Source organism: Capsaspora owczarzaki (assembly GCF_000151315.2).
Source record: "Capsaspora owczarzaki ATCC 30864 unplaced genomic scaffold supercont2.11, whole genome shotgun sequence".
Lineage (NCBI taxonomy): Eukaryota > Filasterea > Ministeriida > Capsasporidae > Capsaspora > Capsaspora owczarzaki.
This window is the reverse complement of record NW_011887302.1, coordinates 199,256-222,265: the sequence shown is the minus strand read 5'-3', so window position 1 is coordinate 222,265 and position 23,010 is coordinate 199,256. Positions and strand designations below refer to the sequence as shown.

General features: G+C 54.5%; 8 protein-coding genes, 1 non-coding gene and 1 pseudogene across 12 annotated transcripts; 7 read left to right on the top strand and 3 right to left on the bottom strand.

Annotated features, from left to right (window-relative positions):
- Positions 1–173: 173 nt before the first annotated feature.
- Positions 174–3,242, top strand: CAOG_06280 (proto-oncogene tyrosine-protein kinase LCK; the record flags this gene model as incomplete). Its single annotated transcript, XM_004344979.2, has 4 exons — positions 174–449; positions 567–2,510; positions 2,587–2,662; positions 2,729–3,242. The coding sequence occupies 4 exons, from the start codon at positions 174–176 to the stop codon at positions 2,968–2,970; spliced, it is 2,538 nt and encodes an 845-aa protein (XP_004345029.1). The 3' UTR covers positions 2,971–3,242.
- Positions 3,243–3,710: 468 nt separating this feature from the next.
- Positions 3,711–6,290, top strand: CAOG_06279 (hypothetical protein). Its single transcript, XM_004344978.2, has one exon. It carries the CDS (start codon positions 3,805–3,807, stop codon positions 5,989–5,991), a length of 2,187 nt encoding a protein of 728 aa, XP_004345028.1. The 5' UTR covers positions 3,711–3,804; the 3' UTR covers positions 5,992–6,290.
- Positions 6,291–6,340: 50 nt separating this feature from the next.
- CAOG_06278 lies at positions 6,341–8,130 on the top strand. Of its 2 annotated transcripts, XM_004344977.2 has the most exons (4): positions 6,385–6,481; positions 6,659–6,907; positions 7,017–7,408; positions 7,510–8,130. In XM_004344977.2, exons 1-4 carry the CDS (start codon positions 6,395–6,397, stop codon positions 7,976–7,978), a joined length of 1,197 nt encoding a protein of 398 aa, XP_004345027.2. In that variant the 5' UTR covers positions 6,385–6,394; the 3' UTR covers positions 7,979–8,130. The 2 variants fall into 2 exon arrangements, with proteins under 2 accessions (XP_011270634.1, XP_004345027.2); XM_011272332.1 differs by having other exon boundaries at positions 6,341–6,907.
- On the bottom strand, positions 8,042–12,562 carry CAOG_06277 (hypothetical protein). Its single transcript, XM_004344976.2, has 7 exons — positions 10,843–12,562; positions 10,409–10,711; positions 9,786–10,304; positions 9,032–9,699; positions 8,738–8,882; positions 8,514–8,635; positions 8,042–8,417 (listed from the first exon to the last, which is right to left on the bottom strand). Exons 1-7 carry the CDS (start codon positions 12,466–12,468, stop codon positions 8,120–8,122), a joined length of 3,681 nt encoding a protein of 1,226 aa, XP_004345026.1. The 5' UTR covers positions 12,469–12,562; the 3' UTR covers positions 8,042–8,119.
- Positions 12,563–12,810: 248 nt separating this feature from the next.
- Positions 12,811–12,926, top strand: CAOG_09721. Its single transcript, XR_889834.1, has one exon. It is a non-coding gene; the product is annotated as a 5S ribosomal RNA (ribosomal RNA).
- Positions 12,927–13,249: 323 nt separating this feature from the next.
- Positions 13,250–14,331, top strand: CAOG_06276 (hypothetical protein; annotated as a pseudogene). Of its 2 annotated transcripts, none has more exons than one of them (4): positions 13,250–13,346; positions 13,516–13,643; positions 13,787–13,895; positions 14,061–14,331. The 2 variants fall into 2 exon arrangements; another variant differs by having other exon boundaries at positions 13,250–13,420.
- A 553-nt stretch (positions 14,332–14,884) lies between these two features.
- Positions 14,885–16,846, top strand: CAOG_06275 (hypothetical protein). Its single transcript, XM_004344974.2, has one exon. The coding sequence runs from the start codon at positions 14,947–14,949 to the stop codon at positions 16,714–16,716; it is 1,770 nt and encodes a 589-aa protein (XP_004345024.1). The 5' UTR covers positions 14,885–14,946; the 3' UTR covers positions 16,717–16,846.
- Positions 16,847–16,890: 44 nt separating this feature from the next.
- Positions 16,891–18,442, bottom strand: CAOG_06274 (2,4-dienoyl-CoA reductase). Its single transcript, XM_004344973.2, has 2 exons — positions 18,099–18,442; positions 16,891–17,729 (listed from the first exon to the last, which is right to left on the bottom strand). The coding sequence occupies exons 1-2, from the start codon at positions 18,426–18,428 to the stop codon at positions 16,992–16,994; spliced, it is 1,068 nt and encodes a 355-aa protein (XP_004345023.1). The 5' UTR covers positions 18,429–18,442; the 3' UTR covers positions 16,891–16,991.
- A 296-nt stretch (positions 18,443–18,738) lies between these two features.
- Positions 18,739–20,378, top strand: CAOG_06273 (hypothetical protein; the record flags this gene model as incomplete). The annotated part of the gene is made up of 8 exons (XM_004344972.2): positions 18,739–18,810; positions 18,911–19,085; positions 19,200–19,332; positions 19,439–19,573; positions 19,679–19,802; positions 19,883–20,017; positions 20,139–20,186; positions 20,300–20,378. 8 exons carry the CDS (start codon positions 18,739–18,741, stop codon positions 20,348–20,350), a joined length of 873 nt encoding a protein of 290 aa, XP_004345022.1. The 3' UTR covers positions 20,351–20,378.
- A 140-nt stretch (positions 20,379–20,518) lies between these two features.
- CAOG_06272 (hypothetical protein) lies at positions 20,519–23,007 on the bottom strand. The gene is made up of 4 exons (XM_004344971.2): positions 22,524–23,007; positions 21,796–22,302; positions 21,484–21,624; positions 20,519–21,371 (listed from the first exon to the last, which is right to left on the bottom strand). Exons 1-4 carry the CDS (start codon positions 22,901–22,903, stop codon positions 20,645–20,647), a joined length of 1,755 nt encoding a protein of 584 aa, XP_004345021.2. The 5' UTR covers positions 22,904–23,007; the 3' UTR covers positions 20,519–20,644.
- Between the last annotated feature and the right edge of the window lie 3 nt (positions 23,008–23,010).

Below are 23,010 nucleotides of genomic sequence, written 5' to 3'. Positions count from 1 at the left end.
CCTCTTTGCTGACGACGAGTTTGGTTCTTTTCGTTCTTACGGATGTGTCGTTCTGTCTCTCCCACCTAGATTCTAGACCATCGTCCTTCGGGCAAAGCCTCACCAAGCTCGTTTTCATTGCTTTGCTGTTTTTGTTTTGTTCTGCTTGTGCCTCTGCTCCCTCGCTAGCAACCATGCTGAAGCGAGTAGCCTGTACATTGATTTCGCTGGTGCTACTGGCTGGCATTGCTCGCGCCGGGCCTGGAACGCTCAGACTGACATTCTATGGAGTGAATGGAAACAACTGCGATCCTGTCGGCAACGATTGCGACTTTGAAATCCAATCCATTTTTGCATACACCACAAGTTCTGGCACGACCACCGCCAAAGTTTCGCTTGGCGAGAAAGCGGACCAGAATTCGCCTCGCTGGAATTATATTTTCGCCGCAACGTATTTCCCCACATTCACGGTACGTCCCCATTTTTTTTCTTTTCGAACGCTGATTCAGCTGGGCAGCGTTGCGTAGTTTGAGTGGGTTGTTTGCCTGGTTTTGGTCTGACCTTGTACTCGTGGGCGTCGGGCACAGGGATCCATCACTTTCAGCATTGATTTGATGGAGAACGATTCGCTTCAAGATGAAGACTACAATGCGGTTACATACAACGTTCCAGTCACCGCAGGTGCTGCAGCAAAGGATGTGACTCTGGGTGGCTTTTGGTACGTCACCAACGTCTACATCAACGTGCAGTTCAACTGCAGCACCGACTACTATGGCAGCACGTGCGACACCTACTGTACGACAAACTCTGGCAATTGCAACTCGTGCAACTCCACAGGTGGCTGTAGCACCTGTGCCACTGGTTACTCTGGCCCGAACTGGCCTTGCACCGCGACCCCCAACTGGTGCACCATTCCCGGTACGGCTGTTGGCGGTGGCACGAGAAGCTGTGCCAACACCATCAATGGCGTTTGTTCAACCTCCTGCAACACTGGCTACACACTGAGCGCTGGCACGGCAGCCTCGACGACGTGCCTCTCGTCACAGGTGTGGTCTTCAGGCAACCCTGGCGTCTGTGTCGTCAACAATAATTACTGCACTGCCAAGGCAGCCCCGACGTACGGCCAAATGTCCTGCACAAACATTTTCGCCTTGAACTCCGTCTGCTCCTTCTCTTGCAGTTCTGGCTATACCTTTGCTGGATCTTCCTCGTTCGCTTGCAACAGCAACACACAAGCATCCGGATCCTGGTCTGCTGGCACAGACCCAACGTGCACGCCCATCACCAACTTCAGCCCAACAGTCCCCGTTCCGAGCGGTGACACCTCATTTAGCACCACCGAGAGTGCCGAGGTGCCCATTGCTTCCATCGTTACTGCATCTTCGGCGTCCATTGCCTCACAAGCGTCAGCATCGGTCGCTTCTGATGTATCTGGTACCTCGGTGCTGTTGGCTTCTGTTGTATCAACCGCATCGGCATCTGCTGCATCCGTTGCATCCTCCATTGTGCAACACAGCAGCGACACCCAAGCCTCAGCTTCAGCAGCTGCCGTCGCTGCTGCTGTTGCTTTTGTTGCCGTTGTTGCGATAATTGCAGCGGTCTTGATCGTGCTGCGACGCCGTCGATTGCAACGACGTTCGGCTGCGCGACCGAAGAACGCTGTAAAGGACTCTGCCGGCCCCGTCTATCAGGAGGCTATTGAAATGACAACATCTCCTCTGGCCCATCCGACGCCAGAACCGACGGACTCTGCCAATCCCATCTATCACGAGGCTTCGGAACTGACAGGCTCCTCCATGCCCCATTCGACGCGAGCTCATAGAGCGGAGGGCAGCTCATCAGCTTACGCCACAGCCGGCCAAAGGCAGCCAGAACCTTTGTACCAAGCCATCCCGACCGCCCCGCCAGAAGAGGTGGTATACGATTATGCGAGCGCCTATGTTGCTGGCAGCAATTCTCGTCGCGTTCGTGAGGGGTTGACGATTGTGAAGCATCTTGCCAGCGGAAACTTTGGCGATGTGGCACTGGGTCAAGTGCCGTTCAGCGTCTTGCCCGAACGAGCGCGAACCTTGCTTGGACCTGCAGCGCCCGAAACCGTGCAGGTTGCAGTCAAGTCGCTCAAGTCTGATGCAGACGAGAAATCCCGCAAGGACTTTGAAAGCGAGGCGAAACTGATGGCACCGTTTGTGCATCTGAATGTCGTGCGCCTTCTTGCGGCTTTGGTCGAGTCAGAGCCCCATCTCGTTCTGCTCGAGTTTGTGCAGTACGGCGATTTGCGCACCCTGCTGCAAAAGTCCAAAAAACAGTCATTCAAGTGGTCTGAGAACGAGCAAATCCATGCGATTCGCCAGATTGCACTCGGGATGGAGTATCTGGGCACGCTCCACTTTGTGCACCGCGATCTCGCCGCGCGCAACTGTCTTGTGGGACAAGGTATGGTGGTCAAGATTGCCGATTTCGGACTTTCTCGCGAGCTGGCCGACGAGAACGATTACTACCGCATGGAAACGCGTGGCAAACTTCCCGTGAAGGTGGGTCAATGGCTGCTTTGGAAGGGTTGCGAGTTTGATACATGTATTAATTCCGTTGAATCCACTTGTATTGTAGTGGATGGCGCCAGAGACAATGACTTTCCGAAAGTTCTCGTCCATGTCCGATGTTTGGTCCTTTGGTGTGACAGCCTGTAAGTATCGCAGTGTTCTGCTAAAGTTAGCGCTTGTATGTCACTCATCGCGGTGTTTGGTTGCAGGGGAATGCTGCTGTTACGGAGAAATGCCTTACGGCAAGTTGAGCGGTCGGGATACCCTGGCTCATGTGGAGGCTGGTGGTCGACTGCCCCAGCCGGAGCACTGCATGCTCGAGCTCTACAACATGATGATGAGTTGCTGGAACATGACACCGGAGTTCCGACCGAGCTTTTCTCAGCTCGTCAAGGTGCTGGCAGGGTTTCAGGATGGGACGACCATTCGCGAGATTGGCGCAATGGTGTAAACGCGCAAACCAAAATGATACTCGTGTTTTTGTTTATGCCAGCCCAAACATGTTCTGTGACGCAGTAGTGTTTGGGCGGCGTAGAAGGGATTCCTTGCGTTTGAACTTTATAACATTTTCCTTGTTGATGATTGGTACTTGTCTGTTCATACAAAGGGTTGCTTCTTTGACCAAACGTTCTTTGTAACTTCTAGTCCGCTCGTTTGCGTCAATTTCTACGCCACAGTTTCGCGGTGAAGGTTGAGGTTGAGGACAATCCTTCTGCTGTTCTCTGATTGCTTCTGCAAGCCCTCGTTCTTTTCTCGGCTCTCCTCTTCGCTGTCGCTATCGCTTTCGCTGTCCTTTATTCTCTTCTTTTGAGCACAAAGTCTAAAGTAGTGCTTGAATCCTCGTGCTTGCACGCGTTTGTGGCCAACAATTCCGCCAAGATTCCCCGCTTTATTTTTTTTTCTACCGTCGTTCGAGGGTCCAGCCGATTGTGTGTGTCAGGATCAACTTCCCACTGATTTTGCACTGATTTTGGCAACCTTCCCCCCCTTGTTAAACAAGATTGTTGGAATTGTTCGAAGCTTGTGTGATCCGTCGAACAGAGCAAGTCGGGGGTAGATTTTTATTCACTCGTTCTCAACTTTTCAATGAAACAAACGAAACTTTGTTTTTCTTTTCATTCATTTCATTTTTTTATTCATTCATTGTTTTTTTTTTTCTGTTTTTTTTTTTTTTTTTTTTTTACACGAATTCTTTTTTTAAAATTTGAACTTTTTTTTTTATTTTTTCTATTTTTTACCGTTTTTTTTTTTCAGAGCTTTTTGATTTTTGAAGAACAGCAAAAGAATGGAATCGAGCGCAGATCGGAACGAGAGCCAGAGCGAGAGCGAGAGCCAGAGCCAGAGCGAGACCGCTGCTACGACGACGAGTGCCGATACGACTACGACGAGTGCCACAAGCCAACAGCCGTCAACCCCAACAAAGTCAAGACTCGCAGCAATCCGCCCGCAGCCGATTGCAACCAACAGCAGCTCACCACAGGGCGGCGGATCAGGCGCAGGAGCAGGCACAGGAGCAGGCACAGGAGCAGGCGCGTCTCCACTGCCAAAGCGCCCGCTGGTCTTCCTGACGAGCGGCATGTCCCGCGTCGGATACGCCACCGTCAGCAGGCTCATGAAGACGCCAGAGGCATTCAACGTGCGTGCAGGCGCGCTGGCGACCCCGCATCCGCCGGGTGGTGGTGGTGGTGGTGGTGGATTGGCCTCACCGCGTCATCCGCCCTCGCCCAGACGCCAGTCGTCCGACGCCGTCACGTCAATGAGCTCGGGCTCGAGCCTGCTGCACACGCGACCTACTACTACTACTGCTGCCGCCGCTGCTGCTGGATCACTTGCAGAGGGCGGGAGTGTCGCCGAAGAGCCGAATAATTCGCTCGGCATCCCCGGCCAGCAACGATCCTCAACGACGTCTCCAGGAACGCCGCGACGTGCATCAAGCGATGTCTCCAACTTGAATCCTGCGCAGGTTGCGGCGATGGAGGCTCGCAGGGCCAAGCGCAGCGCGTCGTTCAACCAATTCACGTCCAGCTTGGGCATTGCCGAAGGCTCCTCCGAGATGGACTTGGCGCTGCTCGACTCTGCAGAGACGTCCATGCGCGGCGCAGACTACCTCTTCATCATCCCTCCAGCAGGGCCGAACGCGCTGGAGAAGGTGTTGAACTACCTGGTCGCCGCCAAGTCGCTCGAGACTGCCATTCGTCACATTGTGCTGCTCTCGGTCACTGGTGCCGAGTTGGGCGCTGGTCCAGCAGCAGCAGCAGCAGCAGCAGCTTCTAGCGGTCCGATAGACAATGCGACCGCTGCCCAGCTGGCTGCGTCGCTCAGCCCGGTATCGTCGGGACCGCAACCCGTCGCGCCAGGGACTCTGCCAACAACAGGGCCACCGCCAGCTTCGTGGGTTCCGTTCGCCAGGCTCTTCCTGATGATGGAGAAGAGTGTGGCCGAGTCTGGCATTCCGTACACCATCATTCGCTGCCCAATGTTCCAAGAAACGCTGCACGCCTGGACCAAGTACTTGCACAACGAGGTCTTCCCGTTGCCGCTCAACTCTTCCAGCTTTTGCCCAATCAGCGTGCATGATGTGGCCAAGGCCGTCTCCGTCATCTTCTCTGCGCCCCACAAGCACGAAAACATGATTTACACCCTCACTGGCCACAAGGCGTACAGCGGCGCAGATGCGGCCAAATCAGCTGCCAAGGTTTTGCAACAAAAGGTCAACCACGTTAATCAGCAGCTGAGCGTCACCCGCAAGTTCCTCGGCGAGTTTTACTTTGATGCCAGCGCGCCAACCGTCGGCGCCCCAGGCCTGGCGTCGGCAACGGGCGCGATGGGCAGTAGCTCGAGCATTTCGTCCACCGGCTCCTCTGCCAGCACATCCACGATGGGCGGAGGGCGCAAGGCTCATCATTCAGATCCAGCCACCATCCCCTGGCGCGTCGACTTTACCTTGGCCATGTTTGAGCTGTACGCGTCTGGGATTGGTGTCGCAGGCCAGCTCAACACGCACGAGTTTGCCAAGCTCTGCGGCCGCGAGGCTGCCTCCTTGTCGGACTACTTTCGGGAAAATGTGGAGCTGTTTGCCACCGATCCCGTCAAAGCGCGGAAATCCGTGTCCGGTTCGGTCAAGGGCTTTTTGCGCTCGTCCTTCTCAACGTCCTCCAACAGCCTCACCCCACCCAGCATGCTCGCCAAGTCAAAGTCGTTCAACAAGCGGACGGAGGAGATTAGCGCCCTGACAGACGGCGGGCCTCGCTCCCCACTTGCGATCGGGGAATCCACTGGAGCACGGTCTCTCTCGCGCTCGGCTTCTGGCGAAATGACGCGTTCGATGCGCAAGTCAGCCTCCGGTGAGATACGGTCGCCGCCCACCCCAACTCAGACTGCAGCACCAGCGGTTTTCTCGACTGCCGCCGCGGCGTCGTCTCCAAAAGCGCCTGCTGACCGGAATTCATTCCTTGCAGGGTCTGCAGTTTAAGCTCAAGAACGGAGGAAGGCACGACTTTCTGTTTCTTGCTGGAAGGCGTTCGCTCTTCTCCACTTTTCTTAGTGAACCGCCGATCGTTTACATTACTTGATTTCCGGTTGTCTGTTTTCTCTCTTCTGCTCATTATTCCTAGCCTTCTGTGCTGTGATCCCATGCTCGATTATTGTTTGTTTTGTTTCCTTGTTTGTTTGTTGGCTGCACGTTGTCGTTGCTGCTTCTGTTGAGGTTTTCGTCATGGTTGGTTGTCTGAGTTGCATTGTGAAAATACGATGGATTTTGTTCCTGCTGTCTCCTTCGCTCTGGTTGTTTTTCTTCGATTGTCATGATATTGCCACGAAAGTTGATCCTTCCATTTCTCAGATCTTCTCAGTCATCATCCTTTGAATTTTGGGGAATGGCAGACAATCTTTGGTCCATCCAACGCAATCTGATCGCTGCGAGTCCCGCGCTCGAGTCGTTTGTGGCCGCGCTCCACTCTTATGCAAGTGGACTCTCGACCACACCGAGCAACCTGCAACAATTGCCAATCGTTGTTGTTTTTGACAAGAGCGAGAGTAGTGGTCGTCATTGCACGAGGAGTGCTTGCTTTGGTGCTGCAGATTCAAATCTGTGACTGATTTTTGTTGGCTTTGGGATTTTGCGATTTTGGTGTGCTCAGACTCCCGCCGCTGCTTCTGCTGCCAGTGGCACGACAGACAACGCAGCCCAGCACGATGCAAAGTCCAGCGCTGCCGGGACTGGGAGTGCAACCACCGCTGCGCCGACTACCCGCAAGTTCAAGTGGGCAACGAGCATGGACTCGACGTTCAAGTTTGACCATGCCACGGCCATTCCGCATCCAGACATTGCTGACATTCAGTGGTCGACGGACGTCATTGGTGTGGACCGCTCGGAGGGAGGAGCAGGCGTAAGTCCAATGCTATTCGGGTTCGGGGTTGTGAAAAATCATTCTGAGCGTATTCGGATGCGGTCGGGTGGTTTTTTCCTCAACATGCATGCTTTGTTGATGGGGACAGGGCGTATTCTTTGTTCAAACGAAACGAGGAGCCGTTGTCATCAAGGCCTCGAGAACGCTCGCTCCAGAGCTGTTTGCTTCGTTGCTGTGCCTTCGACTCCAAGTTGCTGCTCCGCGCTCACGAGTTGTCTCGACATCGTCCGAAGAAGGCGCTCAGCTTCTTGCAAGCTTGAAGCAGGTGGATCCCTCCTGGCGAGTCATCACCAACCTGTTTGACCAGGCGTGCTTGCTCGTCCAAGATTACATTCCTGGAACTGTCTTGTCGGGACTCGACTACACCACAGCCACGGCTGTATTTGGGAGCGAAGTTGAGGACAATGCTACTCCCGAGGAAGCAGAGCGAATTCGCTCGCTGGGCCGACTGTTGGTTGTCGACACGTTGCTGAACAACGGGTAAGGAAAAGAGGGGTTTTTGGCATCGATGGCACGTTGTATTCGCTGTTTTGTTGTGCGAGCGCGTTCAATGCACTTGTGGTAATGTTCGTGGCCGACAGAGATCGTCTCCCGTTGTTCTGGGATAATCAAGGAAATCCCTCCAACATTATGATCAGCCGCGCCAACGCGCACTCGTTCGTGTCCATCGACACCCGCCTCACTGGCATTGCCGAATCATCCCCGCTACTTGCGCCTTACATTTCGCGTGTTGCCGCTCTGACAGCGAGAGTTCTTGGAAAGAACGACAAGGTTCTTGACGCATTTTCAACCTTGCGCCAGCTGATCGCATCGTACATTGCGTTTGACATTGGCGAGAAGGGAGCGCGCGCCATGCAAGAGGGCTTTGAGTCGGCAGTCCGCGAGTGTATTGCACAGCGTGTCGCTATTTCCTCCGAGATGCGACGCTGGGCTGCCACCTTCCACGAGATTGGCGACGGTCAGCACCACAAGTTCATCGACACGGCCAACTTGAACCTCGACTTTGTTGACCGTGTTTTGGACGCATTTGAAAATAGTCAGCCAAAGTGAACAACCGCCCCCCCCGCGTCCCTGCGTGCTTGCTGTTTGAGAAATTTTGGAATGAAAACGAATGTTTTTGTGTTGGTTTATGTGGAACTAAATGTTCGCCCAAATTTAACTCAAAAATACAAGCCACCAGACGATGGGTGATTAGGACCGCGAGCGGCGCTTGGCAGACTCTTGATCCTTCTTTTTGGATTTCTGCTCTTCCTTCATTTCGTGCTGTTGCTGGCTGAGAATGTTCTGCAGGCGGTTGACGTTCTGTACACGAGTGGCATCGCGCTTGCGCTGGTCCTTGAGCTCCAGGTGCGACAGATACTGGTTGTCCTTGCGGATTTCGCGCAGCGCTGCCTTCTTTTCGCGTTGAACGGCGTGCTTGAGGCGTGCCGTCTGGTTGAGCTCGCGATCGTGATCCGACGTTCCAGACGAGTGCTTTCGGCCCTCGTAGCTGAAAATGAAACAAAGAAACACAAACGAAATGAGGACAAAAGAGCGCCAAAACGAACAGCAGCAGGAGTATTTGCAAAAAATGTGAGCGACGTACGACATCTCAAACTTGGGATTGTACATCTTGATGGCTTCCGCCTTGCGACGTTGCATCTCAAGCGGGCGGCGCACGCTGAGCGCACCACGCGAGTACGTAGAGTGGAATTGCGCAACGATCGACTGGCAGAGTTTTGAGAGAGAGGACAAGTGAGCCGACCACGAAATAACACGTCAAATAGAACCGCGACTGTGTGCAAACAACGAGTACAAAAAACCACGTACAGTGCCTTGACTCGGGAAGAGCGTGGCGGGTAGTTGCTGCACTAGCAATTGAATAGGCTTGAAGATCTCGGTAAACGGCGTAAAGTCCAGCGATCTCGAGGCAAAGCGGTTGAGCAATTGGACGGCTTGTTGAGCAATCTTGAGTCTGATGCGAGGAACAAAGCGGCAAATCAGTAATCTTGAAATGTGCATGTGACAGCGTTCGGAAGGCGATGCACCAAAACCAACCCAATGCAAAACCAAACCAAACCAATGCAAAACAACAGCAAAACAAAAACAACAGCAACAACGTACTTGTCGTCAGCCTTGATTTGAGCAAGAGGGGTGGCGTCACAAATGGCACTGAGACTGGCAAGCTTTGACGCAGTTTCGGAGGCAGTTGCGCCATGGAAGAAGGCAGTGCCGGCCTTGCGAGAGGCAAACAGCTGTGCAAATGTGGGCATGAGCTGCTCGGTGGGTCGAAGGGTGGAAATGTTGCTTGGGATGCTCTTGACGAACAGGGCAACAGTGCTCTTGAGGAAGATGATGGCCTCGGGCATAAAGCGCTTCGATGACACGATGCACTGCAACACCAACGAGCAGATATACAGACCGGCAAACAGATCGCTCTTGGTCGCAACCTGTGCTTGTGTGAGGTATCGTGCAAGCAGCACCATCAGCGGTGAAGCAACCTTGTGCTTGGCGTCCGACATTGAGAAGATTCGAACAGCCAGGGTGACAAGGATGAGCGATCCGAGCGAAGGGAAGCCAGTACCCTTGCGACCCACCAAGTGCTCTGTCAACGCCTCGTTCAAAGCAATGATGCGTTCGAGGAACACGTCGCCAGCATGATCGGCCATCTGCTTTGAGAGCTCGACCACATACTTGGCAAGTCGGTTGACAGCCAGCAACGGTGCCGCGTTCTGAGAAGTGGTGCGATCGCACTCTTGCTCAATGTAGTCGAGCAGCACATCAAAGAAGGTCTAGGGGGTACAGAGAGACACAAATACATCAGCCCATCGAAAAGTGTGTGAAAGGCACTGCACGAGGGCACACAAACCGAACTCACCTCCATCTTTTCTCGGTTGTCAGGCGACAGACTGAGGTCGTGGCAGACGCGAATACGGTACACAATGGTCATTTGGTCGTCAAGCGAGCGAGATTGAAGCAAGGTTGTCAAGTCCTCCACGGTCGCAGGAGCTTCGAACGTGTACGGCAATTCCGAAGCGGCAGCCGCGGCCGATGCAGCAACGGCCTCCTGAGACTTGGCGGGCTTTGCTGACCGCGCAGGCACATCAGAAATGCGGACTTTTTTGGCAGGCAAGGTTGGGAGCGGGGTCTCGTCGCCTTCGTCCTCATCCTCATCTTCTTCGTCCTCTTCGCCTTCGCCTTCTTCGCCTTCGCTGTCTTCGTCGTCGTCGCTGCCGGCTTCCATAGCGTTGTCGTCAAGTTCAAGATCAGAATAGTCGTCCTCGGCCTCTTCGTCGTCGTCTTCGTCCTCCTCGTCTTCGTCCTCCTCGTCTTCAGCATTGTCAGGACCTGCTTCGGTATCATCGTATCCTTCGCCAAAATCTTGCTTCTTTCCGAGCTGGTTGAAACGACAACAGAAAAAAAAAACCGGAAGGACAGAATTGTTGAGAACAAGCTCGAAAACCCCAACAACACCCCGGGCCCTGAAAGAGACGAAATTACCTTGGATGCACGCTTTCCAGATGGCTTGGCGACTGGGGCATCGTCACCCTCGTCTTCTTCCTCTTCGTCGTCGCTACCGGCCTCGCCGTCTTCGTCCTCACTGTTTTCGCCTTCATCGTCCGAAGTGACAAGCTTGCCGTTCTTGTAGCGAATCATCTTTCGTCGATCGCTATCGAGCATCAGGTTGTCGTCCAGAGTGTCGCCAGACTGATCCAAGCGGCGTTTCTTGTTGGCATGCTTGCCACCTTGTTCGTCGCTCTCGTCGTCGGAAGGCAAGCCGTTCATACGACGAATACGATCACGCTATTCTCAGAAAAGTGCGGCGCAAAACAAAAAAACCCACCACCCATTTGCGGGCACAAAAGTACGTCAGCCAAAATAAACCACACACTTTTCCACACACGACAATCCATCTCCTCTCCTCGACCGCTCACCTCTAGCTTTTCAAGACGCTCCTTCTCGGCCTTTGCAATCTCCTGAGGCGTTTTCAGACGGTCTGTGGCATGGGCGCGCATTTCAAATCCGAGCGATCGAACCGCAAGATCGTAATCGTCGGGCTGTTCGCGGGGAAGGCGCCGACTGGGGTGCATGGTGGATGGCGGAGGGGCCTCGCCCGAACGGGCACGCTCGAGGGCACCGGTCAGGATATCGAGTGCCTCCTCATCCTTGGACTTGCGCCCCACAGGCTGGCTACGACGATTGACGCCGAGCAGGCCTTGGATGCTCTGGAAGTCGTCATCCAGCTGGTCCAGCATCTCTTCGGCGTTGGTTCGCTCCTTTTGCCGCTCGTACTTGTGCATCTTGGCTTGCGCGACAACCTCCTCCATAATCTCGCGATGCGAGCGTGTATCGCGCTTGTCGGCCTGATCGTCGTCCTCGTCCTCGTCCTCATCATCACCATCGTCGTCGCCCTCGCCATCCGAGTCGTGCTTTCGCTTTCGACCCTTGCCAGCAAACGGCGACTCGTCCAGGTCGTCGACATTGACGGGGTTGCGCGCGCGGGTCATGCCACCAAAGTTGACATTGTACGTGGGCGCATTGGGGTCGTTGTAGTAGTCGTCGTGATCATCAAGACGCATCGAGTACTCGTCGAAATCGTCAATCTCCTCGAGCGATCGACCATGGTGCGTCAGGCTGAGCTCGCCGTGCTTGTTGCCTCGGCGACCTGATGGCGCGTCGGCACCGTCGTTCAGCGCCCTGCCCGTGATGCGCGACCACTCTTCGTCAAAAGCACCGACGTTACGGCGCGGCCCATCTCCATGATTGTCGTCGGCATCGTCGTTGCCGCCGTCTTGGTCGTAGTAGTCGTTGCCCGCGCCGTCCAAGTTGAAAATGGAGCCCTTCTTGTTGAATGCGCGTTCCCGCTCGCGCGCATACCGTCCGAGCATCTTGTCCTCGAGCGCCATCTCGGCGTCATGCTCACCGAATCGACGATCCACAAACTCGCCCGCCCGGCCGCGCTTGGCGAGCTCCACGCGGAGGGTCTTGTCGCGGAGCTCGGTCGCACGTGCGCGAGACTGCGTGCGGTGCCCAATCTCGCCCTTCATGATCTTGTTGTGTGTGCCCAGCACGTCAAACTTGCGCCTGTTGAGCCTGAGCTCGAACGGGTTGGTGACGCTCGCTGCTGCGTTGCCAGCCGCTGAGCTGCTTGCTGGATTGAATCCCGGCCGCTTCTTGGTGCTCGGCGCCCGTCCCGACGCGATCGCGCTCACCGTGTGTGCAGTCTGAGCACGCCCAGCCGCAGCCGCAGCCGCAGCCGCAGCAGCAGCGACCGACGCAGCGACTGTGAACGGCGTCGGCGTCGTGGCCGCTCCAGCGCCATGTGGACTCTGCCTTGCTGCGCCGCCCAATGCCTTTCCACTGCCACTGCCACTGCCACTGCCACCGCCAGTGAGCACGCTGGATGGGACTGCGACAGTGCCCGAGGCCTGCTTCATGCCGGGCAGTCGGATGCCAGACAGGTACGACGTCGGCGCAGTCTTCCCATTATTGCCTTGCGCTTGGGATTGTGTGCGAAACGGAGACTTTTTCTTGCCTCCGCGCTGGTGCAGCATTGGCATGGTGCTGAGAAAGAAACAATGAATGGAAAACAAAATAAAATACAAAGGAAGATGAAGATGAAAATGAAGAAGAAGAAGAAGAAGAAAAAAAAAAAAAACAGAAGGAAAATGAACAATGAAATGAAATTGAAACGAGTGGGTGGATTGCGGCTTTCAAAAACAAACCTCAAAGCGGCGTGTATGGTGGATTTAACGTACGGCACTCACAACCGTCATAACAACAAATGTTCGATGAGCTGCCACTAGGATGGGTGTCCGAAGCTCGTCAAACATCTGCATCGAATGGGACGTCTTCAATTTGTCGGGCCTTTCAACCAAACACCCAACCACTGGATCTCAGTTACGGCCATATCTGGTGGAATGCACCGCATCCCGTTCCGCTCTGCGAAGTTAAACCACCATGAGAGTAGTTAGTACTGCGGTGGGAGACCACGCGGGAATACTGCTTGTTGTAACTCTTCTTTTTTTTTGGTTTGCTACTTTTTTTTTTTTTGCCTCGTTTTTCTATGCTTGTTTGGCGCTTTGTTGATGAGGTTTCAAAACAGTTGCCATTCCAAATCGTCGACGGAGCACGAGTGGATTGTGGAGACTGGCGTGGGTCCTGGTGCTGTTAAGGACGATTGAGATTGAATGGCTGAGCCTCTGAAAATGATGGACTCCAAAAGGGTCGCGGAATACAGGCTCTACTCGTCCCCTGTTGAACATTGAATAAACACAAATCTTGTTCCTTTCGATGAATTCAATGTGACGCTGTATGCCCAAAACGGGTCTGCGGAGTCTTCTTTTTTTGCAAAGCTCACATATGCAGGTGGAGCGAGATTGGACGACCGAGGCTGAAGTCGCCCTGTTCGAGGCCATGTGCCAACACAAGCCCATCGGTAAAGCATTGCATCAACAGTGGGCTTTTGCTCCAGCTGGGTCGCATGCACGAGTCGCGGCGACGAGTGACCAAGTGAGAGAGCGCGACGGCAGCGATTGAGTGGATTGAGCGTTCTGCTGCTGCCGCTACTGCTGCTGCTCACTCTCCTTGTTCTTCCTGCTGCACAGGGATTCACCGACAAGCACACTTCGATGCAATGCACGCTCACATTGAGCGACGGATTGGCGTTGCTGCGTCGCCGTCCCGACAGCAGATGGTCGAGCACCTCTCAAGCATGTTTGACCTGGATCGCTTGGTAACAAACGATTGTCGGGTTGTCGAGGTTGATCTCAAATGTGGCTGGATTGTGAAGAATCGAGTTGCAGGGGTGGGTGGGGTTTGATGGAGTGGTTGGATCATCACCGATCTGGTCTCGCTCATCTGCCTCACACTTTGCAGGATGTTCTCCACGCCGCCCGTGCTCAAGCTGCAGAAGCTGCAGAGGCAAGCGATGTCGATGCCCCTCGTTCGCGGAGCCATACTAGAGCACATCATACAGAGGACGAAGGTGAGGTTTTTGAGATTACTTTTTTTTTTTTTTCGGTTCAGCCTGAATCCAGAGTCTGCTTCGTTGGGGACTTTACTGACCAGTTTGCATGTCTTGCGCTGGTTACCATACTTGGATATAACACTATATATATATATATTTTTTTTTTTGGGGGGGGAAATTCAGGTCGAAGGCGCAAAACGGCATCAGCGACCGTTTCCAGAGGCAACAAGCGACAAGCATCGCCGTCTCCAGCGCGCGCCAGCTCGCCATCTCTCCAAGACCAGAATTCATCCATTATGCTGCTGCCGCCAATGCTGCTGCTGCTGCTGCTGCCAATGCTGCTGCTGCTGCTGCTGCTGCTGCCACCGCCAGTGCCTCTGCATCACCTGCCCATCCTTCAAAACGAAAGCGCGAAAAGTAGCTGTAGACTTGTCAAATACAAACGATTCCGAGATTTTCTGAGAATTCGAGCTGTCGTCTTTTGCTGTCCACAGGTGATTTGGCACACATTTATCCTTTTGGATTTCGTAGAGAAGGCAAGAAAGCGCTCGGAATCAAGCACAGATCGCTCACCCAACCATTGATTTCCCCCTTTCGCCAAGAATTTCTCGAAATCTTTTGTTCGCTCCGAGTGGATTGCCCTGCTTTTGTTTCTCGGTAAAATTCGATGCATCAAAGCGGAGGGAAAGATCTCGAAACGCGGCGATTTAGTTCCTTTTCCGCTACTCGCGCTTCCATTTCTCTCTCTCCCTCGGCTCCCTCGGCTCTCCCTCTCCAACCCAATAACACCAACCACCCGGCGCCGTGCCCGATCGCTTCCTCCCCTTGCCTGTCTCCCCTCCTTAGCTGACGTCGCTTGGCATGATTCTTCGCGAACCTTCGCGTTGCTTCTGTCGTTCTTTCTTTTCTATGGTTTTCCAGCCGCTTCTCGCGCGTTCTTTTTTTGTTTCGTTTTGCTATTTAAACGCCGCCGTTTTTCATTATTTCAAAATCACTCTTCTTTTTTTCTTTCTCTCTGTTGACCGACTATCTGATTCAACATCACAGTCCCAGACAAGCATCAAAAATCATGTCGTTTTGGTTTGCACCCCAGCAGCAGCAGCAGTACAACCGCGCGTTCGAGAGCGGCGACTCGGATGACGATGATGCAGGCTACTACTATGCGCCGCACCCTTACTATTCCCGCCATCACCAGCAGCAGCAGCAGCAGCTCCAACAGCAGCGTCGTCGTCAAGAGCAGCTGCTTCGCCAGCAGCGCGCGGAGGAACTTCGTCGCCAACAGCTCGAGCACGAGCAGATGAACGACCAATTCGCAAGTCTGTTTGGTGGCCGTGCTCCACAGATCTCGCGCTCGCCCTACCATCAACAAAAGCAGCAGCAGCAACATCGCCGCCAAACACAGCAATTCCAGCAGGAAAGCGACGACGATGAGTTTGACGCGTCGGGTGACCGCTTTAGCACCGAGCCACGCCAGCGCATTGTCGTCGACCCTTACACTGGCCGCCGCTACCTCGTCACCGAGCCTTCTCCCTCCGAGCGCGCTCGTAAGCAGCAGCAGCAGCAACTGCAATTGCAACAGCAACAGCAACAGCAGCAGGCCGAGCTCGCTCGCCAGCAGGAGCAACTCGAACACCAACGCCACATCGAGGCCAAACGCCAGCAGATGAAGCAGCGCGTGCACCAGCAGCATCTGCAGCAGCAAGCGCAGGTAAAGCAGCAACAACAACAGCAACAACAGCAACGTCGCCCAATCTCCTTGTTCGATCTGTTGACTGGCGCCTACAACGCTCAGACTGCTCCCAACACCGAGCCCAAGCCTGTCGAGCCGGAGCCTAAAAAGGAAGAGGCCCATCCTCTTCCCCGCTCACACAGCGCCGAGCTGCGCGAATACGAGCAGCACATCCACGAACGCTTGGAACAGCAACTTGCGGAGGAGCGCGCCCATCAGCAGCAAAAGAAGCAGGAAAAGGAGGCCAAGAAGCAGGACAAGCAGGACAAGCAGGACAAGCAGGACAAGTCCGGCGTCTCGCGCGAGCAACAGGCCAAGCTTGCTGCCATTGACAAGCAGCGCAAGGCCCGCGTTCAAAAGTTGGTTGGCCGCACTTACCAACGCGCTGCCACTGTCATTCAGCAGGCATGGCGAGCGCATGCAGACGAGAAGCGCGCTGCCCTTCAGGACGAGTCCGCGCGTCGCATTGTTCGTGCCTTCCGCGCTGCTGCCGCACGCCGTGAAGGCCGCGAAATCCGCGAGGCATTGCACGCCCTGGATCGTATTTCCAAGGTGCTTGACGGCCATGTCGAGCAGTACCACGATGCCGTTCTTGCCATTCCCGCCGTCGACGCCACGACCAAGCAAGTGTCCAAGGCGCTTCTGACCTATGCTGAGCTGCTTGAGCAACTCGTGCTCCGTCTGGATGGCGTTTCATCCGCTGGTTCCTCGTACATTCGCGAAGCCCGCAAGGCGTTGACCATGAAGATTCAAGGCCTGCTGGCGGAGGTGGATGCACACAAGACTGCGGCCGCCAGCACCCAAGCGGCCTCTGCCTCTGCTTCCGAGGACGAGGAAGACGACGACGCCGACAGCTTTGTTTGCGACCTTCTGCTCGACTCGGACAGTCCCTCCAACCTTTCGTCAGAAGCCGAAGAGGACGATGACGACGACTCGGCTTCTGAGCACTCTGCTCATCCCGACGACGAAGCCGTTGCAGAGGACGACCACGAGCACCACGACTACGATCTTTGCGACGAAGAGGATGCGGCTACCACGCTCGAGCCATGCAAGAGTGCCGACAAGGAACTTCATCGCGAGAACTCGACCTCGCTCGTGGATGCCATGTAATTCTGGCGTCCTGTGTTAAGTTGTTGTGTTTGACAATCTGTTGTTTTTGTTGTCGTTGTACTTTTTTGCACTGTATTATTATGGTTGTTGGAATCCTAGCCTTGTAAAGTAAAATGACATTATTTCAAGCTCTCTCTTCAACACTTCAAATCCGCGCTCAAAACGAGGTTCAAATGCAGCAAGTAATCGGTTTTTATTCTTTCGGTTTTGATCATTTTTCTTCTTCTTCTTCTTTGGTTCAAGAGCCTCAAAAGCACCCCTTTCCCCGTTTTATTTTACTTCTTGTTGGTGGTTCGGATAAGGCTTTCCATGACGTCCCATTGGTCCTTGGTGACGCTCAGGAGAGGGTTGAACTCGCCGGAAATCAGCGGGGTCTCGCCACCGTCAAAGGTAATGATATCGCCGGTAATCCAGGACGAGTAGTCGGAAACAAGGTAGGAGGCAAGGTTGGCCAGCTCGCCAATCTCGCCGAGACGGCCTGCAGCGACGCGCTTGAGCATGTACTTGCTAAACTCGCCGGTGGGGTCGAGGCGCGAGAAGGCACCCTCAGTCTCGATGGGTCCGGGAGCAATGGCGTTCAAGCGGATGCCATGGCGGGCCCACTCTGCGGCAAGCGACTTGGTGAGCGCCTCGACACCAGCCTTGGCGGCGGCGGAGGGGACGACAAAGCCGGATCCCGACTTGGCGTAGGTGGTGGAAATGTTCAAAAAGACACCACCGCTGCTCTTGGCAATCATGCGCTTGCCAGCCTCGAGGGTGACGCACGCGGTGCCGTTCAGAACAATGTCGACGACAGTCTTGAAGGCGTTCGCCGAGAGGCGCTCCGTGGGCGAGATAAAGTTACCAGCGGCGTTGTTGATGACAATGTTCGGCAAGCCGAACACGCGCGTCACCTCGTCCAGGGCGTTGCTCACATGCTCGGGCTGGCGGACGTCGGCGGCGATGGTCAGAATCTTGGCACCGTTGCCGGCGCGCGCCTCGATATCGAGCGCGGCCTCCTTGAGCACGTCCATCTAACCCACCAGCAGTGAAATTTTTACGCAACAGCAATGTAAGTTGATTTTGAATGGACCAGGCAAAAAGATAGATGGGGTGTGTGTCGTCGAGTGTTGCCAAGATTTGCGCAAACTCAGACTCTATAGTCACAACGACATGAATCGCGTTGATCAAAAAGAGAGAGAGAGAGAGAGAGAGAGAGAGAGAGAGAGAATCGAATTTCTCAGTGGAACGAAATTGAAACACAATAATTAAAACAATCTCGTCTGAGAAATCCGCGTTTTTGAAGGGATCTCCAAAAAAAAAAAAAAAAAAAAATCTTCCAGCAACGTGTATGCCATTGCACGATGGTCGACCTCGACCTCCGCTTCCCCGCTCATGCTCACCTTGCGCGATGCGATGGCCACGTTGGCACCGAGGGCAGCGAGGGTGGTTGCCATGCCCTTGCCGAGGCCCGTGCCGCCGCCGGTGATGAAGACGGTCTTGCCTTCGAACGACTTGGGCGGCAGCATGAGGCCGGTCTGCGCCTTGAACTTTGTGCGCTGGATCTCGGTCGTGCCCTTGCCGAACGCGACGTGCGCCTTGACGTCCTCCGGGACAGAGGACGAGGACGAGGACGAGGACGAGCCGGGTGCGCTGGACGCTGGGGCGGAGGCGGAGACGAGCGATCGCGAGGCGAGCGTCGACAATCGGCGGGCAGCAACAGTCTGCAGCATTGATGAAGTGAGTGAGTGAGGAGTGAGCTTCTGGCACATCAAAGTAGTAGTAGTAGGATCAAGGACAAGGAAGAAATTGTAAAAATAAAAAGGTGTGCGCGTTGAAGGTTGTGGGAGACCGGGGACGGAAAAAAGCACTGTGGTGGATTTCCAGCACGCCGTTCATTGCAGCTCATTGCCCTCTCTCATTCAGTTGTTGTTGTTGTTGGGGGACGGTCTCAATGCTATGCAGTGTACTGTATACAAAATTAGAACGCAGCCATATATGTGTAAGCGTTTCATTCTGTCTTTGTGGAGTGGTTGAGGCCAAATGTCACAGCAGCAGCAGCAGCAGCAACAAGAGCACGGATTGCGCGCAGACGCCAGTGCCAAGCTGGAAAAGGTGTGTAAACACATCGCCGTGCAAAGAACAACAGCTTCAGGCTCGTTGATCATCTCATCCTGTGTTTGATTCATGTTCTGAACAATGAATGCGGTTTCAGGCGCGCGTCTGGCTGGCGTCGGTCTTCCACCCAGCACCAGTGCCGCAGTTCGAAGTCACGGAGGACACTGTCGCTGCGATATGGAAGTTGGCTGCGGCTGCCCAGGAGCGCGATGCAAATGCAGTTGCGCTGGCGGCCGACCTGGCGCTCAAGTCTCAAGAGTACCAAGCTGAAGGTTTGACCGTTTCAACCCCCCCCTTTTTGGCGGGAAATCTCAAGCACTCAGCCCTGTTGACTTGACAGCTCACTCGAACAATATTGCATGGATTGTCACGTGAAACTAAATTAGCAACGCGCGTTCAAGAGCTTCTGGCGCTGCATGGACTGGACAAGTCGCGATTGTCCGACCAAACGCATGCGAACGTTCGATCGCTCGCACGACTCGCTTCCTTGTTGCATGTGAATGACACGTCATTAGCAAGGTAGGACAAACCCGTCGACAATGTGTGCGGCCATGACGCGCATCAACCCAGAGCAAAAGGCCCGCTAACATTGCGCTTGTTCGTTCGGAATCATCCTATTGCCCAGCCTCTATTGCGCCTTGTCAGACCTCTCCGCAAGCACCTTTGATGAATGGGACGGTGAATTGCAACGCCAGCGACGAGCACAGACCATGCATGAGCAAGTGACCAGCTCGCTTTCCCGGCTGTCCGAGCTTCGAAGGTTGGTGCAACATTGTCGAGCAAAGGGACCAACGACGACCGCTGGAGCGTGCGTGGACTGGATGCTCACGGGTGACGTGGTTATTGTACGTCTTGGTGGTTTTAGAACACTGGCCGAGCTGGACCAAGCCGAGACGGCGAACGTGGAAATTGTGGAACGACGGCAGCAAGAGCGCACCTTTTACAACAATAAAGCAGCAGAGTATCAAGCGAGCATTGCAAAGCTGCAGGTACCGATGTGTTGGCGATTTTGCGTTGTGTGGTTGTTGTTTGGTTGGAAACTGGCCTGGCTGACGTCGGTATGCCTCAGCAGCAACACCCGCTTGCATCGGAACCAAGCATTCGGCATGCAGCAATCATGGCTGAAAGCGAGGCTGTGAAGCAGATAATCGACGAATTGACCGCTATCCGAACGACGCTGGATACATTCCAAAAGCTACCGCCGGTGAGGAGCGGAGCAGGTTTCCATGTTGGCGCCTTCTGGCTTGTAGCTTCTCACAGCTGTTGTTTCCGGTGGCGTGTGTACTTGTTGCCGTCTTGTTGTTGCTACTGTTCTTGGGACGCAGGATTTCACGATGGCAAAGTTGAAGATTGAAGAAGCCCGTCGCGAATTGGTAAGTCAGTTTTTGCGCTTTGCATTTGCGTTTGCGTTTGCGGTTGCGTTCCGTTCGACGTTGTTCTCATTCAAGTTGCTCCTTTGCTACTACTTCATCATCGCGGACCACAGAGTCGACTGGAGCAAGCGGTGACGCAAGGGTTTAGCGCGATCAATGCGTAACTTTGAATGGAAAACAAATAAACATGCTGCGTTGTGAATTTGCGCACTCCTTCTTGGTGCAAGCCGCGGCGAACTGCGATAGCGTCAGCAAAAGCCGCGAGCCAAACATGAACTACAGTACTTTGACCAAACTTTCTGGGCTTTTGAACAACTTGAAGTAACAACCCTGTTCAAAGACATGCAATTCATTATTTCCAAAGAAGAAAACGACATTGACATGCAACTTGGAATAACACAACGAAAATCAACAAGAACGGGCGAGAAGAGGAGAGGGGGCATAACTCAAATTGGTTCTCAGGTCCGCAGAGCGCGAGCGAAAGTCTTGGCAAAGTTCACGCCTGGTTTCACAACAATGTCGCCGTAGGGCTCGCCTTGGGAGATTTCCAAGTGGTTTGTGACGCGAAGATGAAGCAAATGCACAAAAAACTCGGCGGCCTTGCTACGGGTAGCGTTGTCCATGTGTTCTTTGAAGCTCATCTCGTCCTGCTTCTCGAAAATCTCGTTCAGCTCGCGACGAGTGAGTTCCTCCGGAGCGTCCGCCGCCTGCTTCCGTGCCTGCGCCCCCTCGTCGTCAGCCTGGTCCTCGTCCATCTCGTCCTCGAGCTGGCGCCGGCTCTTTCGTGTCTGCTCGGTCATGAGCGCGGCGCCTTCCCTGCGATTCGCCAGCCGTTGCTCCCGCTCTTCCGCCGTCTCGGGCTCTAATTGGTTGTAGTCGCCATCATCGTTGTAGCCAAAGTCATCGAACGGGACGTCACCAACGGTGGTGGAGTCATCGGTGGCGCTCATGGCCTGGTCGGGGTAGCGCGCTGGAGTGGCAGGTCGCTCGTGGTCTCGCATCTGTTCGGGTTCGATGCGGGACGTGTCAGCCGCGCCGGCATCGCGCTTGCGCAATGTTCGGTCGTCGCTCGATGTTCGATCGTCGTTCATGGCCCGCTCCAACAGCTGCAGCAGCAGCGGGGAGACGGTCGCAAACATGGCGGGGTTGTTGAACAAGCTTGAAGGTCCAGCAAGTTCGAATTGTCTGCACGTGGCAAGCCAAGGAGGCGAAACTGAGCATGCAGGTTGTTTTCGAATGCCATAGCATTGGCTTGCAAGACTAACACTCACCCCCCGCCCCTTCCAATTTCTCTTACCGAACACGCATTTGACGCTTGGTCAGGGGCGCAGGAACAAACGACTGCTGAACAATGTTGTCGCTGTTGGCGAGCTGCGCCTTCATCTGCGCCGTTGAAATGGTAATCTCGTTGTCAACGACGAGCTTTCGCTTGTTGGCGCTGTGTGTTTTGAGGAAGAACAAAAAATATAAACAGAAAAATTAACAACAACAACAAAAATAAAATAAAAATAAAGAGGGCGCTCTGCGATGGTTCACTTCCGTGACCAACGTCACCAAAAACTGTCCCCCCAAATACACGCACACACGTAAAGCGAAAAGGCAGACATACCGGGTGCGAAGGGCTGGCTTGGGGGCGGGGGCGGCCGAGGTGTCGAGCACGGACGCCTCCATCGACATCGACATGGGTTCGAGCAGCGTCTGGTTGTTGGACGGCAGATCGAGCATGTCGCTGAGACGGACACTGTGACGGAGGAGCGAGCCTGCTTCGGAAGCACCAGGCAGGTCGGACTCGTCCGCCATGCTCTCCTTGGGCATGAAAAAGTCTGTGACATCGCCATCGTTTGCGCCAAAGTTGTCCTCTCCGTAAAAGTACGTGTCGTCGACGTAGTCGTCACCCCCGCGTTCTTGGACGTTTTTGGTCGGCAAGGCCAGCGCGCGGCGATCGAACGCCGTTGTCTCCTCGTCGTCGTCTGGAGCGCTTCGCATGACCTCAGCCACATGATGGTCTGTGGACTCGTCAGCCGGTCCAAACTCGCTGTCAAAGCCATAGTCGGCGTTGCCGTCGTTCGCGCCACGCATGACTTCCGTGATGGCTGAAGTTTGCAAATCGAGCGCACTAATTCGGCAAGAAGGAACGAAAAAAACCAACAAAAACAGAACAGCAACAAATCATCGATAAGTGTGAGAGTCTTATACAAGCGACGTTCCACGGCTCGAGTCAACCCAACCCAAACGCGCTTGATGCAAGTTCAAATGGAAGCGCGCCATTTCGGCTTTGTTCTTGTTCCGCCTTCCCCCACCCCCGTTTCTTCTTCTTTCTGGCACTCTCAAACTTACTCAAAGTCAACGTCGGCGACTAGAAAGTCCATGTCGCGGGCATTGGCTGGGAGCGTGATGGCCGAGAACGCGGCCGAGCTGGCGTCGGCGGGAAGGTCGACACGGCCAGTGCGGTAGACCATTCGCAGCTTGACGAGGGCGTCCGAGCAGTCGGCGAGGAGGTACTTTGCCTGGCGCGAGTAGATGCGCACGACGCCCAGCAGCAAGTGGCCCGACGTGCGCAGGGACAGCTTGATGGGGTGCTTGAGAATCTCGTTGGACGAGTCAAAGACTTTGATTTCAGCGATTTGCTTCTTGTTCAGGCGGCGGTCCCAGTGCGCGGCCAGCCACACTTTGCCCAGAACGGACTTTTTCGCCAGAACGGTCTCTGAATAGAACATGGCAGTGGCGGTGGTGGGCGCTGGCTGCGAGCGGCCAACTTGCGGAAAAAGAAAAGAAAAGAGAGTGTTTTTGAAAACAAAAAAAAAAAAAAAGGCGGGAAAAAGAA